This window comes from Giraffa tippelskirchi, chromosome Y, assembly GCF_054371585.1.
Source record: "Giraffa tippelskirchi isolate mGirTip1 chromosome Y, T2T-mGirTip1v1.2.pri, whole genome shotgun sequence".
NCBI classification, from domain to species: domain Eukaryota; kingdom Metazoa; phylum Chordata; class Mammalia; order Artiodactyla; family Giraffidae; genus Giraffa; species Giraffa tippelskirchi.
In genome coordinates, this window is record NC_137290.1 from 7,630,712 (window position 1) to 7,646,139 (window position 15,428).

Consider the following 15,428-nt stretch of genomic DNA (forward strand, 5'->3'; position numbering starts at 1 on the left):
CTACAGCCCATGGGGTCACTAAGAGTAGGACATGACTGAAGCGACTTAGCAGCAGCAGCAACAACACTTACTGTGTTAACTAACTTAAAGCAGTTACACTGTAGTAAAAAAACACAAAACAGTTTAATTTATTGAATGTGCTATGCTTAGTCCGTTGTGGCTGAATGTTTGTTACTCCATGGACTGTGGTCCTTCAGGCTCCTTCATCCATAGGGATTCTCCAGGGAAGAATACTGGAGCAGGTTGTAATGCCCTCCTCAAGGGGATCTTCCCAACCCAGGAATCGAATCCAGGTCTCCTGAATGGCAGGATTCTTTACCAATCGAGCTACCAGGGAAGCCCAGTTTATTCAGTTAATTGACTATGATAAGTTAAATAACAACGTTTAATGATTTAATATTAAATGTAGTACACCCTTACTTAAACTCGTCATATTCACACTGTTCATGGCATCCAGTCCAATCACTTCATGTCAGATAGGTGGGGAAGCAATGGAAACAGTGACAGATTTTATTTTCTTGGGCTCCAAAATCACTGCAGATGCTGACTGCAGCCATGAAATTAAAAGACGCTTGCTCCTTGGAAGGACGGTTATGACCAACCTAGATAGCATATTTAAAAGCAGAGACATTACTTTGCCAACAACTCCGTCTAGTCAAGGCTATGGTTTTTCCAGTAGTCTTGTATGGATGTGAGAGGTGGGTCACAGACGAAGCTGAGTGCTGAAGAATTGATGCTTTTGAACTGTGGTTTTGAAGACTCGTGAGAGTCCCTTCGATTGCAAGGAGATCAAACTAGTCAATCCTAAAGGAAGTCAGTCTTAAGTATTCATTGAGAGGACTGATGCTGAAGCTTCAATATTTTGGCCACCTGATGTGAAGAACTGACTGACTAGAAAAGACCCTGGTGCTAGGAAGGGTTGAAGGAAGAAAAGGGGACAACAGAGGATGAGATTTTCTTGTAAATTTATTGCATCGGTGTACAAACAGAATAGTACAATGAGAACCCTGTGTACTTGCCAACCAGCATTAACAATTATGTGTTATATTTCTGCAAAGTAGTATCCCTGGTGGCTCAGTGATAAAGAATCTACCTGCCACTGCAGGAGACGTGGGTTCGATCCCTGGATCAGGAAGATCCCTTGGTAAAGGAAATGACAACCCAGTCCAGTATTCTTACCTGGAAAATCCCATAGACAGAGGATACTAGTGGCTACATATAGTCCATGGAGTCAGAAAGAATCAGACACAATTGAGTGACTAAACAACAACAATCATGATAAACTTTGTAATTCTCAGACTTAATTAAGACAGTACCTTATTACATGAACTGGAGAAGGGCATGGCAAACCTCTTCAGTATTCTTGCCTTGAGAACCCCATGAACAGTATGAAAAGGCAAAAACAGCAATTCATGGGGTCGCAAAGAGTCGGACACGACTGAGCGACTGAACTGAACTATGACATGAATTTATTTACTTTTATAGTTTAAATTGAACTTTTAAAAATTCTTTAATTTCTATCAACCCTTTTTTTTCATTGTTCTTTGTGTATAGATAAGCAGGGATTTTAATTAGAAATTTACATGATTTTGATTAATATAGTTGTTACATGTTATGAGTTAATTGAGTTAGAATGTGTAGATTGAAGTTGTACTAGTAAGACTAACTTTACCTTTGCAAACATTTGAAGAAATAGCAAATTGGAATATGTATTTTTTTATATCTTAGGAGTTGGAACAAAAATTGACCCTACTTTGTGCCGGGCTGACAGAATGGTGGGGCAGGTGCTTGGTGCAGTTGGAGCTTTACCAGAGATTTTCACAGAATTGGAAATTTCCTATTTTCTACTTAGACGACTTCTTGGTGTACGCACAGGAGACAAGAAAGCAGCAAAGGTTAGGTGCTTTTTTGTAATTCAGAAGCACAGACAAAGCATGATGTTTCAACCAGTTTTGTTCATTTGTTACAGTGACAGTATAATTACAAAAAAAGTATTGGGAAGTGAATAATTTGGAAGTTTCTGTGTACCAACCAGCCATAAACTCAGCCAGAATTTTGTTTTGTTGCTGCTGCTAAGTCGCTTCAGTCGTGTCCGACTCTGTGCGACCCCGTAGACGGCAGCCCACCAGGCTCCGCCGTCCCTGGGATTCTCCAGGCAAGAATTCTGGAGTGGGTTGCCATTTCCTTCTCCAGTGCATGAAAGGGAAAAGTGAAAGTGAAGTCGCTCAGTCATGTCTGACTCTTAGCAACCCCATGGCCTGTAGCTTACCGGGCTCCTCCGTCCATGGGATTTTCCAGGCAAGAGTACTGGAGTGGGATACCATTACCTTCTCCCAATGTTTTGTTAGTTAATGGAAAAAAGTGTTTGTGCCCATATTATAAACACTTAATATTTCTAGTGTGTGTACTCAGTCATGTCTGACTCTTTGTGACCCAGCGGACTGCATCTCACAGGGCTTCTCTGTCCGTGGAATTTTCCAGGCAGAAAACGTGACTTTTTATAAAAGAAGAGTCAGATTTTGTTGGCAGAGATACAAGAGAGATAAGAGAAATAAGTACTTAAACTTTCTGAGAGAGTATAAATTTCTAACATATTTAAGTGTTCACTGTCCCAGCAGTTTCATTTTAGAGTTGTCATTTTAAACAACAACAGGAAAATGACATTTTAAAGGGAAAGATGTATAGTACATATTTTGACATTAAAAGATCGGAAGATACAATAAACTCAGAGAAACAAGTGGCAAAAGAGTGATATAGAGTACTCTGTTCGCTTTTTAACACTGGGTTTTTTATAGTAGCTAAGTCTTTGTATCATGTTATCACTATTAGAGTATTCCATAGCTTTTCTTTAGGCCTTAGTATTTGTTGTTTGAGTGCTTAAAATAGTAGTGGGAAGCTACTGTATAGCACAGGGAGCTGTTCTGTACCTTGCTTTGAAGTATGCAACCTTAGATTGAGAATATTCTTCCTGTACAGGATTTAAAATTCTGTATATGATCATAAAGTCCTTTTTAGAGTTCGTTTTAGTATTTATGTTTCTTACAGTGTGACTAAATGAAACATGAAGCCCTTAAAGATAACAGTGTAGGGGTTTCCCTGGTCGGCTCAGTGGTAAAGAATCTACCTGCCAATGCAGGAGACAACAGGTTAGGTCTCTGATCTGGGAAGATACCATATGTTGTGGGAACAGGTCACAGCTACTCTGCCCACATGCCGCAACTGCTGAAGACTGCCCACCTAGACTCTGTGCTCTACCGCCGGATAAGCTACCACAATGAGAAGCCCACATACCACAACTAGAGAGTAATCCCTACTGGCTCCAACTAGAAAAAGGCTGCACAGCAATGAAGACCCAGCACTGCCACAAATAAATAAAATTATATATAAAAAAAGCACTACTGTGAATTTTTACATTATACGGTAGAAGCACCAGTAGGCAGTATGTTGTTCAGTTGCTAAGTCATGTCCAACTGTGTGACCCCAAGGACTGCAGCAGACCAGGGTTCCCTGTCCTTCACACTCCTGGAGTTTGCTCTGACTCAGGTCGATTGAGTTGGTGATGCCATGCAACCTTCTACTCCTCTGTCCCCCCCTTCTCCTGCCTTAAATCTTCCCTAGTGTCTGGTCTTTTCCAGTGACTTGGCTCTTTTCACCAGGTGTCCAAAGTATTGCAGCTTCAGCTTCAGCATCTGTCCTTCCAGTGAATATTCAGGTTGGTTTCCTTTAGGATTGACTGGTTTGATCTTGCAGTTGAAGGGACTCTCAAGGGTTTTCTCCAACACTACAGTTTGAAAGCACCAATTTTTCGACACTCAGTCTTCTTTATGGTTCAACTCACATCTATACATGACTTCTAGAAAAACTAGCTTTGACTATATGGGCATTTATTAATGAACTGATGTCTCTGCTTTGTAATAATGCTGTTGAGGTTTTTTGTAGCTTTTCTTCCAGGATTGACTATTGATTTTGGAACTCAAGAAAAGCAAATCTGTCAGTTTCCATTTTTTCCCTTTCTATTTGGTGTGAAGTAATGGGACTGGATGTCAGGATCTTAGTGTTCTGAATGTTGACTTTCAAGCTAGCTTTTTCACTCTTCTCTTTTATCCTCATCAAGAGACTCTAGTTTGCTTCACTTTCTGCCATTAGAGTGGTGTCATCTGCATATCTGAGGTTGTTGATATTTCTCCCAGCAGTCTTGATCCAGATTGTGATTCATCCAGCCCTGCATTTTGTAAATAAGCAGGGGGTCAGACTTATTCCTTTCGCAGTTTGGAACCAGTTGTTATTCCACGGTTTTTTTCTGTTGCTTCTTGACCTGCATACAGATTTTGTAGGAGGCAGATATTGCCCTCTTAAAAATTTTCCAATTTGCTGTGATCTACATAGATAAAGTCTATAGCTTAGTCAGTGAAGCAGAAGTAGATGATTTTCTGAAATTCCTTTGCCTTTTCTATGACCCAGTGGATGTTGGCAATTTGATCTCTGGTTTCTCTCCCTTTTCTAAATCCAGATTGTACATTTGGAAGTTCTCAGTTCACATACTGCTGAAACCTAGCTTGAACGATTTTGTGCGTTACCTTGCTATTGTGAAATGAGCTCAGTTGTACTGTAATTGGAACATACTTTGGAAATACCTGACTCTGGGATGAGAATGAACACTGCCTTTCCCAGTCCTAGGTCACTGCTGAATTTTCCAAATTTGCTGGTGTGTTGGGCGCAGCAACAAAAGAGTCCGAAATGCAGTACTTGGGTGCAATCTCAAAAACGATAGAATGATCTCTGTTCGTTTCCAAGGCAAACCATTCAATATCACGGTAATCCAAGTCTATGCCCCAACCAGTAATGCCGAAGAAGCTGAAGTTGAACGATTCTATGAAGACCTACAAGACCTTTTAGAAAAACACCCAAAAAAGATGTCCTTTTCATTATAGGGGACTGGAATGCAAAAGTAGGAAGTCAGGAAACACCTGGCGTAACCGGCAAGTTTGGCCTTGAAGTACAGAATGAAGCAGGGCAAAGGCTAATAGACTTTTGCCACGAGAACGCACTGGTAATAGCAAACACCCTATTCCAACAACACAAGAGAAGACTCTGCACGTGGACATCACCAGATGGTCAACACCGAAATCAGACTGATTATATTCTTTGCAGCCAAAGATGGAGAAGCTCTATACAGTCAGCAAAAACAAGACCGGGAGCAGACTGTGGCTCGGATCATGAACTGCTTATTGCCAAATTCAGACTTAAATTGAAGAAAGTAGGGAGAACCACTAGACCATTCAGGTATGACCTAGATCAAATCCCTTATGATTATACCGTGGAAGTGACAAACAGATTTAAGGGTCTAGACCTGATAGACAGAGTGCCTGATGAACTATGGACAGAGGTTCGTGACATTGTACAGGAGACAGGGATCAAGAAAATCCCCATGGAAAAGAAATGCAAAAAAGCAAAATGGCTGTCTGAGGAGGCCTTACAGATAGCTGGGAAGAGAAGAGAAGCGAAAAGGAAAGATATTCCCATCTGAATGCAGAGTTCCAAAGAATAGCAGGGAGAGATAAGAAAGCCTTCCTCAGTGATCAGTGCAAAGAAATAGAGGAAAACAACAGATTGGGAAAGACTAGAGATCTCTTCAAGAAAATTAGAGATACCAAAGGAACATTTCATGCAAAGATAGGCTGGATAAAGGACAGAAATGGTATGGACCTAACAGAAGCAGAAGATATTAAGAAGAGGTGGCAAGAATACACAGAAGAACTGTACAAAAAAGATGTTCACGACCCAGATAATCACGATGGTGTGATCATTCACCTAGAGCCAGACATCCTGGAATGTGAAGTCAAGTGGGCCTTAGAAAGCATCACTACAAACAAACCTAGTGGAGGTGATGGAATTCCAGTTGAGCTATTTCAAATCCTCAAAGGTGATGCTGTGAAAGTGCTGCACTCAATATGCCAGCAAATTTGGACAACTCAGCAGTGGCCACAGGACTGGAAGAGGTCAGTCTTCGTTCCAATCCCAAAGAAAGGCAATGCCAAAGAATGCTCAAACTACCGCACAATTGCTCTCATCTCAGATGCTAGTAAAGTGATGCTCAGAATTCTCCAAGCCAGGCTTCAGCAATACGTGAACCGTGAACTTCCAGATGTTCAAGCTGGTTTTAGAAAAGGCAGAGGAACCAGAGATCAAATTGCCAATATCCGCTGGATCATCGAAAAAGCAAGAGTTCCAGAAAAACATCTATTTCTGCTTTATTGACTATGCCAAAGCCTTTGACTGTGTGGATCACAATAAACTGTGGAAAATTCTGAAAGAGGTGGGAATACCAGACCATCTGACCTGTCTCGTGAGAAACCTGTATGCAGGTCAGGAAGCAACAGTTAGAACTGGACATGGAACAACAGACTGGTTCCAAATAGGAAAAGGAGTCCGTCAAGGCTGTATATTGTCACCCTGCTTATTTAACTTCTATGCAGAGTACATCAAGAGAAACGCTGGGCTGGAAGAAACACAAGCTGGAATCAAGATTGCCAGGAGAAATATCAATAACCTCAGATATGCGGATGACACCACCCTTATGGCAGAAAGTGAAGAAGAACTAAAGAGCCTCTTGATGAAAGTGAAAGGAGAGTGAAAAAGTTGGCCTAAAGCTCAACGTTCAGAAGACCAAGATCATGGCATCTGGTCCCATCACTTCATGGGAAATAGATGGGGAAGCAGTGTCAGACTTTATTTTTTTGGGCTTCAAAATCACTGCTGATGGTGATTTCAGCCATGAAATTAAAAACACTTACTCCTTGGAAGGAAGGTTATGGCCAACCTAGATAGCATATTCAAAAGCAGAGACATTACTTTGCCATCAAAAGTCCGTCTAGTCAAGGCTATGGATTTTCCATTGGTCATATATGGATGGGAGAGTTGGACGGTGAAGAAAGCTGAGTGCCAAAGAATTGATGCTTTTGAACTGTGGTGTTGGAGAAGACTCTTGAGAGTCCCTTGGACTGCAAGGAGATCCAAGCAGTCCATTCTAAAGGAGATCAGTCATGGGTGTTCATTGGAAGGACTGTTGTTGAAGCTGAAACTCCAGTACTTGGGCCACCTCATGCAATGAGTTGACTCATTGGAAAAGACCCTAATGCTGGGAAGGATTAGGGGCAGGAGGAGAATGGGACAACAGAGGATGAGATGGCTGGATGGCATCACCAACTCAATGGACATGGGTTTGGGTAAACTCCGGGAGTTGTCGATGGAGAGGGATGCCTGGCGTGCTGTGATTCATGGGGTTGCAAAGAGTTGGACACGACTGAGCGACTGAACTGAAATAATAAACCTTTTTTTTTGACAATTGTAGGATATATATATAGTGCAGAATTTTTTTCCTTCGTAGCTTATATCCTGAAGTTATTTAGTAAATTCTCACTTTATTTTGTAAGGCAGTTCCTTTATTTAAGGATTTTTTTTGTTTTTATTTTCCAAGGTACAAAAGCTGTCCAAGAATGAAGTGCTCATGGTGAACATAGGATCCCTTTCAACAGGAGGAAGAGTTAGTGCTGTCAAGGCTGATTTGGGTAAAATAGTTCTCACTAATCCTGTGTGCACAGAAGTGGGAGAAAAAATAGCACTTAGCCGAAGAGTTGAGAAACATTGGCGGTACGTTTGTCAACTTTCACTTTTCATTGCAAAACAATACACATTTTGTCGTGGTATATTTGTTCTTAATGGTGTATGCATGTACAGGTACAAACTCTTTTCCTTGAATTCAGTGCTTCTAAAGGCTTAACTCAGCAGTGTATATGAATCACTAAAATCTATACTTTCTCCTGCTGTGTAATGCTGTATTTCAGTTTTTACCCCATGTACTGAAAGTGGCTTTCATTTAGTCTCAGACATAGTTTGTATAAAAGCAAACAATTCAGAATCAATCATTCTGTTTTCTTTGACTTTTTGTGTAGATACATTGTTCATTTTATTATTCATATCATATATCATATTATTCATATTCATATCATACTACTGCATGTGCACATGTGTCTGTACCCATATACATATACACATATGTATATATGTGTGTGTGTACCTTACTTTTTTCAAAATATCCGAGTAGATAGTATAGTCTTGGATTCTTAGTAAGACTAAGTATATTCTCTTATTCAACTAGTTCAAAGATTTTAACATTCAGTTCAGTCGTTTCTGACTCTTTGCGACCCCATGAATTGCAGCACGCCAGGCCTCTCTGTCCATCACCAATTCCCCATTGGCAGAATATAAAACCTGCAGTTTTATTTTCAGTTTTGTCATCTGTCTCAACATTGTCCTTTACTGAATTTTCCTTTCTTCAGACCAGTATCATATTTCCTTTTTATTTTTATTTCCATTTCATTTTCCTTTAGTTTTTTTTCTTTCTTTTAAGTTTGCACATTTGGGTTCTTTCCTTCATTTTCCCTCCCCTGTGTACTTCTTGGCATGTGGAACCTCCCCAACTAGGGATCAATCAAACCTGGACCTTCTGAAGTGGAAGCACAGAGTCTTAATCAGTGGACCGCCTGCGAATCCCCTCCTGTACTCTCTTTAATATGGAACTTTTTCTTGTCTTAACATGAATTAAAATTTCAATAGTACAAATCAGTTAATTTATACAGTGTTTCTCAATTTCAGTTTGATATTTTATCATATTACATTTTAGAGAAGAAAATGGCAACCCACTCCAGTACTCTTGCCTGGGAAGTCCCAGGGACAGAGGAGCCTGGTGGGCCAGCCGTCTGTGGGGTCGCACAGAGTTGGACATGACTGAAGCAACTTAGCAGCAGCAGCAGCATATTACATTTACATTATTTATCATAGTCCATATTGGTTTGTAGTTTGTGTTATGTCCTTATCGTACAGGCACAGACTATCTGGCTATACTTGGTTGGAGAGGTTAATTTCGTTCATATAAGGCATCTAATTTTTCTCTTTAAGGTTTTGTTTTGTTTTTTCTTTTTTGATTAATAAATGGTCTATTGGGAGAACCCTTGATGGGATGGCAGATAGCCTGGTTCTCATCAAATTGCCTCCCCCTTTCCCTCCTGATTATTTTTGCTTGATCTTCTCTCTGGGATTGATCTGCACTATGTGTTGCTTTTACACATTTATCATTTGCCAGTTTTCCTTTTTTTATTTATTTAGATGCTGTAATGTGTACTCAAAGGTGTGTAGGTTACTCAGTCAGTTACAATCCATTACTGTTTTTTTGTTTTGAATACACATTTTAAAAATCTATTTATTTATTTTTTTGTACTGGGATTTTGTTGTGCAGGAGATTCTGTTAGTTGTGGTGAGCAGACTACTTTTCTGCCGACTTTTCATTGTGGTGCTTGGTCTTAGTAGTTCCAACATCTGGGCTAAGTAGTTGTGTCTTGAGGGATCTAGACCACTAGCTTAAGTGGTTATAGTGCATGGGCTTAGTTACTCTGCAGCATGTTTTGGGAATTCCTGGATGGGGTTGAATGTGTCTCTCCTGCACTTCCAGGTAGACTCTCCTACTGGACCACTAGGGAAATTCTAGTGTTTTTCATTTTGATGATCATGACTCACATTGACTGTTGCAATTCTCTTCAGCTTTGTTACCATGTTCTCTTTTTTTGTAAATTAATTAATTTTAATTGGAGGCTAATTACTTTATAATAGTGTAGTGGGTTTTGCAACACATTCACATGAATCAGCCATGGGTGTACATATGTCCCCCATCCTAAACCCCTCTCCCACTTCCCTCCCCAGTCCATTCCTCAGGTTTTTTCCAGTGCACCGGCCCAGAGGGCCCTGTTTCATGCATCAAACCTGGACTGGCGATCTATTTCACATACGGTAGTATACATGTTTCAATGCTATTCTCTCAGATCATCCCAGCCACGCTTTCTCCCCCAGAGTCCAAAAGTCTGTTCTTCACATCTGTGTCTCTTTTGCTGTCTTGCATATAGGGTCATTGTTACCATCTTTCTAAATTCAATATATATGTATTAGTATACTGTATCTGTGTTTTGCTTTCTGACTTACTTCACTCTATCTAAAGGGCTCCAGTTTCATCCACCTCATTAGAACTGATTCAAATGCATCCTTTTTAATAGCTGAGTGATATTCCATTGTGTATATGTACCACAGCTTCCTTATCCATTCGTCTGTGGTTAGACATCTAGGTTGCTTCCACGTCCTGGCTATTGTAAACAGTGCTGCGATGAACATTGGGGTACACGTGTCTCTTTTCAGTTCTGGTTTCCTCACTGTGTATGCCTAGCAGTGGGATTGCTGGGTCGTATGCTACTTCTGTTTCTGATTTTTCAAGGAATCTCCACACTGTTCTCCATAGTGGCTGTACTAGTTTGTTTCCCACCAACAATGTAAGAGGGTTCCCTTTTCTCTGACCCTCTCCAGCATTTATCATTTGCAGACTTTTTGATGGCAGCCACTCTGACTGGTGTGACATGGTACTGCATTGTGGTTTTTATTTGCATTTCTCTGATAATAAGTGATGTTGGGCATCTTTTCATGCGTTGTGCAGTGTTGTGCTGGTTTCTGCCATACATCAACACGAATCAGCCATAAGTATAAAAAGTCTGCTTCTTCAGTAAACTCCCTTCCACCCCAACCCATCCCTCTTGATTGTCACAGAGTACCAGATTTGAGCTCCCCTAGTCATACAGCAAGTTCCCACTGGCTATCTATTTTATATATGGTAGTGTATATCTTTCTGTGCTAGTCTCCCAATTCATGCCACCCTCTCTTTTAAAGATCCATTTGTGCAGTTAATGTCTGTTGGTATGATAGATAAATTATATCTTTGTATATGGTTCAGTTCAGTCGCTCAGTCCTGTCCGACTCTTTGTGACCCCATGGATCACAGCACTCCAGGCCTCCCTGTCCATCACCAACTCCCAGAGTTTACCCAAACTCGTATCCATTGAGTCGTTGATGCCATCCAGCCATCTCATCCTCTGTCATCCCCTTCTCCTTCTGCCCCCAATCCTTCCCAGCATCAGGGTCTTTTCCAATGAATCAACTCTTCACATGAGGTGGCCAAAGTATTGAAGTTTTAGCTTCAACATCAGTCCTTCCAATGAACACCCAGGACTGATCTCCTTTAGAATGGACTGCTTGGATCTCCTTGCAGTCCAAGGGATTCTCAAGAGTCTTCTCCAACACCACAGTTCAAAAGCAACAATTCTTCGACACTTAGCTTTCTTCACAGTCCAGTTCTCACATCCATACATGACTACTGGAAAAACCATAGCCTTGACTAGACGGACCTTTGATATTTAGATTCTGTGCTCCAGAATTAGGTATTGCAGTTTTCTGTGTCTATATTCTTTCCTTTACGAAGAGAGCAGTACATTTTCAGAGATCTTTTATTGCTGTGTACTGTCTTTTCAGTTCCACTTGAAGGGTTTCCTTTAGCATTTATATAAAAGCCAGGTATACTGATAATGAATTCAAGTAGCTTTTATCTGTGAAAAACCTTCATTTCTCCATATTGAAAGTGTTCTTAAAGTTAGTACACTTGCTTGGTAGTGTTTTGCTTTAACTCTTTCAGTGTATCATCCTGTTGTCCTTTGGCCTGCAAGATACCTGCTAAGAAATTCAGAGATAATCTATAGAACATTTGTTATTATGTACTGACTCTATTTTCTCTTGCTGTTCTAACATTTTATGTTTGTCTTTGACTTGGATGGTTAGATCATAGTGTGTCTTGTTACCTCTTTGGATTTTCCTAGTTGGAAATTTTTGAGCTTCTTGTATATATTCATGAATTGTTCCAGTCATTAGTTCTTCAGATGAACTCTGCCCCTCTATTCTTCTCTGGGACTCTCATAATGTTGATTCTGTTGATGTCTTTTAGGTTATTTAGTTGATGTTACTTTTTTTTGTTTTTTTCTTTGCTTCTCAAAGTCAGTAATTCAGATTACCTGTTTTCAAGATTTGTTAATCTTTGCCAACACTGTTCGAATCTGCTGATTTATTAATCTAGAGAGTTTTCCAATTGTCCTAGCATTTTCTAGCTTTAGAACTTGTTTATAGTTGTTTTCTGTTTATTTCCTGTTTTAGAAATTCTTTTTACAATTTGTTTTGTTTTGTTTTAGAAATTCTCTATGTATAAATTCTAATTTTGTTTATGTATGATTTTCCTAATGTTTTTTAGGTCTCTGTTTCTCCTTTAGTTCTTTGGAAATATTTAAGACATTTGCTTTAAAGCCCTTCTCAAGTAAGTCCAGGGCCTCTGCATTTAGTATCTTGAGTTTTATTTTGTTATCTTACATGGACTGTGATCTTACTTCCTTATACATTTGTATGCCTTGTTTTACTTAAGATTGGGCATTTGAAGAAAAGAAAAAACTATAAAAACAGGCATCCCTCCTAGTCTTGGAAAACTTCAGAAAGAAAACATTAACCTAGTATCTAAGCTTCATCTTACGTGGAGCTGTATTCTTTTGTCAGATTTATCTGTGTAGACAACTGTTTTATGTCCCTGAGTCTTAATGTCCCTCAGTCTCACTCTTGCTTCCTCTGTGACCCCATTTTATTATATACCTCTGCTCATAATCCGTTATCCCTCAGGCAGTCTTAGCCTACAGTTTTTCTGAAGCTAGTCTCTTGAGCAGCCCTGAGACAAGGCAGACCTTTGAAAACAAGTTCTGTTTGTTTCCTTCTGTCTCATGAGGGGAACTGTGGATTGATTGGCTTCTTCTTGGCTATGCTGTATTGGGTGAGCAAAAATGCCACAAAAGTTTTTTCTCTTTTGACTGTAGCTTTGTTTTGTTAGTATTATCCTTAGTTGCTGCTTTGGTCAGAATGTTACTTACTTGGTGTTCTGTAGAGAACAGATATCTGGAACCTACAAGTCTCCCGTTTTTACTAACTTTCTTCTTCTTTTATATTCTTCAGAGTTGTATTTTTAATTCATATTTACGTGGTTTTGTTTTGGAAGGGAAACTTGAGTTATCAGTCCAGTGTGGTGTTTGTGCTATTGAGAGTAATCTGTTTATAGGCTGTCTATTCTAGTTCTTTACTTTTTTCTCTCATTTATTTCCCTTTAAAGCTGTTATAATCCATTGAGGTGTTATAAAAGACACATTTTTCAAGGGAAAAATCAGTAATGACTTTTTTCTTTTTAAATAAGTTGATTTTGTGTGTGTGTGTGTGTGTCTTGTGACATTATACCTAGGGGGAGGTGACGTGCTCTGTTTCCTTATTCTGAATGGGTAGTGTTTTTTTTTAGAGAGACGTTAGTATATGTGTTATAGCAACTTGTTTGCTTTTCTTGTCATTTCTGGTGGCCGAAATCCATGTATGAGGCTCTGGGATTCTAAGAAGGTAATATACAGACTTTTCTTTATAGAACAGCATGTTATGGGAACAGCTTTGAATTTAAAGGAAAATGTAGTAAGAACAGTTTTATCAAAATTTTACATTTATGCTAATGAAATGGATTTAAAATTCATAATTTCTTGTATTTTTCATTTTGCAGTTTAATTGGTTGGGGTCAGATAAGAAGAGGAGTAATCATCAAGCCAACAGTAGATGATGAATGAAGAGTATCAGTTAAATAATATATTTGGATGAAGTCAGAATTTCTCATAACAACCTAGTGGTATAATTTCAAAGCAATACCAGCAAATACATTTCATTCCTTGGTAGAACTGTTAAGGTTGTTTGCATTTTTTTCTGATGAGAATTAGTTTTTATTCTAAAATAAATACTAGGGTCTGTGATAAATGTCAGAATTAGCATGTTGCTGGGTTCAACCCACATTGTAGCAGTGTCATTTTTGTGCATCAGTTCAGGTTTCAAATGAAGCTGCTGTTAAAACCAGTCTTTGCTAGTGTACACATACCACTGAACCTGTTGAAATAAAATTTTTCTCTTAGTTTTTCATGATTTGCCTTTGAGTATTTCTGGGGGCTCTTGCACCATTCAAAACCTGTGGACAAAGTCTCCTTCAAAACCAGATTTTCTTTTTTATCCCATATTTTATCTTGCCTTCTTTTTAAAATGTAGAATGAGAGTTAATAGGTTCAAATTGAATTGTCCCTTAAAGTAGGGAATTCCCTGGTGAGTTAGATGGTAAAAAATCTGCCTGCAGTGGAGAAACTCAGGTTTCATCCCTGGGTGGGGAAGATCCCCTGGAGAACGGAATGGCGATCCACTGCAGCACTTTTACATGGAGAATCTCACTGACAGAAGAGCTTGATAGGCTGGCTATACATACAGTCCTGTGGGGTTGTGAAGAGTCAGATGTGATGAGCAGCTAACACTTAGAGCATAAGGGATTAATTACATGGACAGACCTTTCTCAGCCTTTACTATGTTACTAGACTGAAACAAAGGAAGCTTAAGCCAAGTTTATGTTTTATCCCAATTGTTTAGTTGATACAGTTATAACGTGGATTCTAATTACTAGCCTTTTTTTCTGATCAAGCAGCATGTGTTTTTTTTTTTCCCTCCTGTTTTCCCCTTCTTCCTTAAAATACTCACTAGAGGGGCTTCCTTGGCAGTCCAGTGGTTAAGACTCAGCACTCCCACAGCAAGGGGCATGAGTTCAGTCTAGTCAAGAAGTAAGATCTCATATACTTCATGGTGTAAAACAATTCATTATAAGTAATAATTGTTAAAATTGGCATACTGATGATTTTAATTCACATTTGAAAAAAATTAGAGCAGTGCTGATAATATAAGCAGTTTGCAAATAATGATGTTTCCTTAGCCCAGATACATTTTAAATTGATTTAAGCCAATCATGTTTAAAAAGTGACAATTTGAGATACAGTAGGCTGGGAGACTTAAATGTATTGCAGTATTGAATATGTTGTTTTTAAAGCAATATAAAGGCAATATTAACATTTAAGCTGATGAGGCATATGGGTCATAAATTTAAGATCAAGAACAGATTTATCTCCCAGAAAAGTGCATTCAGGTCTAAAGTTCTGCATGTGATTTCAGTAGCATCACAGAGCTGCTGAGTCCAAAAGGGATTTAATTTATATTAGCAATTCCTATAACCTAACCTTCGCCTGTGAAGAAAAACTTACACATTTATTGTGTACTTTGCTTGTGCTTTGGAGTGTTCTCTTCTTTATTTATAGCAATTTGTTACAAAATTCCATTGAGCTGGGCACTGTTATCCCCATTTTACCGTTGAAGAAACTGAGGCATAAGGAAGCTAAGAAATTTGTCCAAGCCTTGAAGCTAATAAGTAGCAGAATTAGAATTCAAAACTAAATTATCTGGATTCAGAGTTTATATCCTTAACTGTGAAATTACACACCTCTTTTAGAAGCTACATTTTCCACTTGTGGGTGCCATGCTATCAAGATAGAACTTCCTAAATGTTTTTCAAGAGGTATTCATTTTTTCAAACTCTTTTTCCTCTGCTCATTCTATTACTGTTTCCATACAATTTT

General features: G+C 39.1%; 1 protein-coding gene across 2 annotated transcripts in view; it reads left to right on the top strand.

The window, feature by feature from the left end:
* Positions 1-13,902, top strand: part of LOC145537628 (eukaryotic translation initiation factor 2 subunit 3, Y-linked-like) — a 29,942-nt gene extending 16,040 nt beyond the window's left edge. For both annotated transcript variants that reach the window (XM_081568398.1, XM_081568399.1), the window contains exons 10-12: positions 1,729-1,895; positions 7,478-7,650; positions 13,496-13,902. In XM_081568398.1, the coding sequence (XP_081424524.1) occupies positions 1,729-1,895; positions 7,478-7,650; positions 13,496-13,559 (404 nt within the window). In that variant the 3' untranslated portion in view covers positions 13,560-13,902. The remainder of the gene's footprint in view (positions 1-1,728; positions 1,896-7,477; positions 7,651-13,495) is intronic.
* Positions 13,903-15,428: the final 1,526 nt, after the last annotated feature.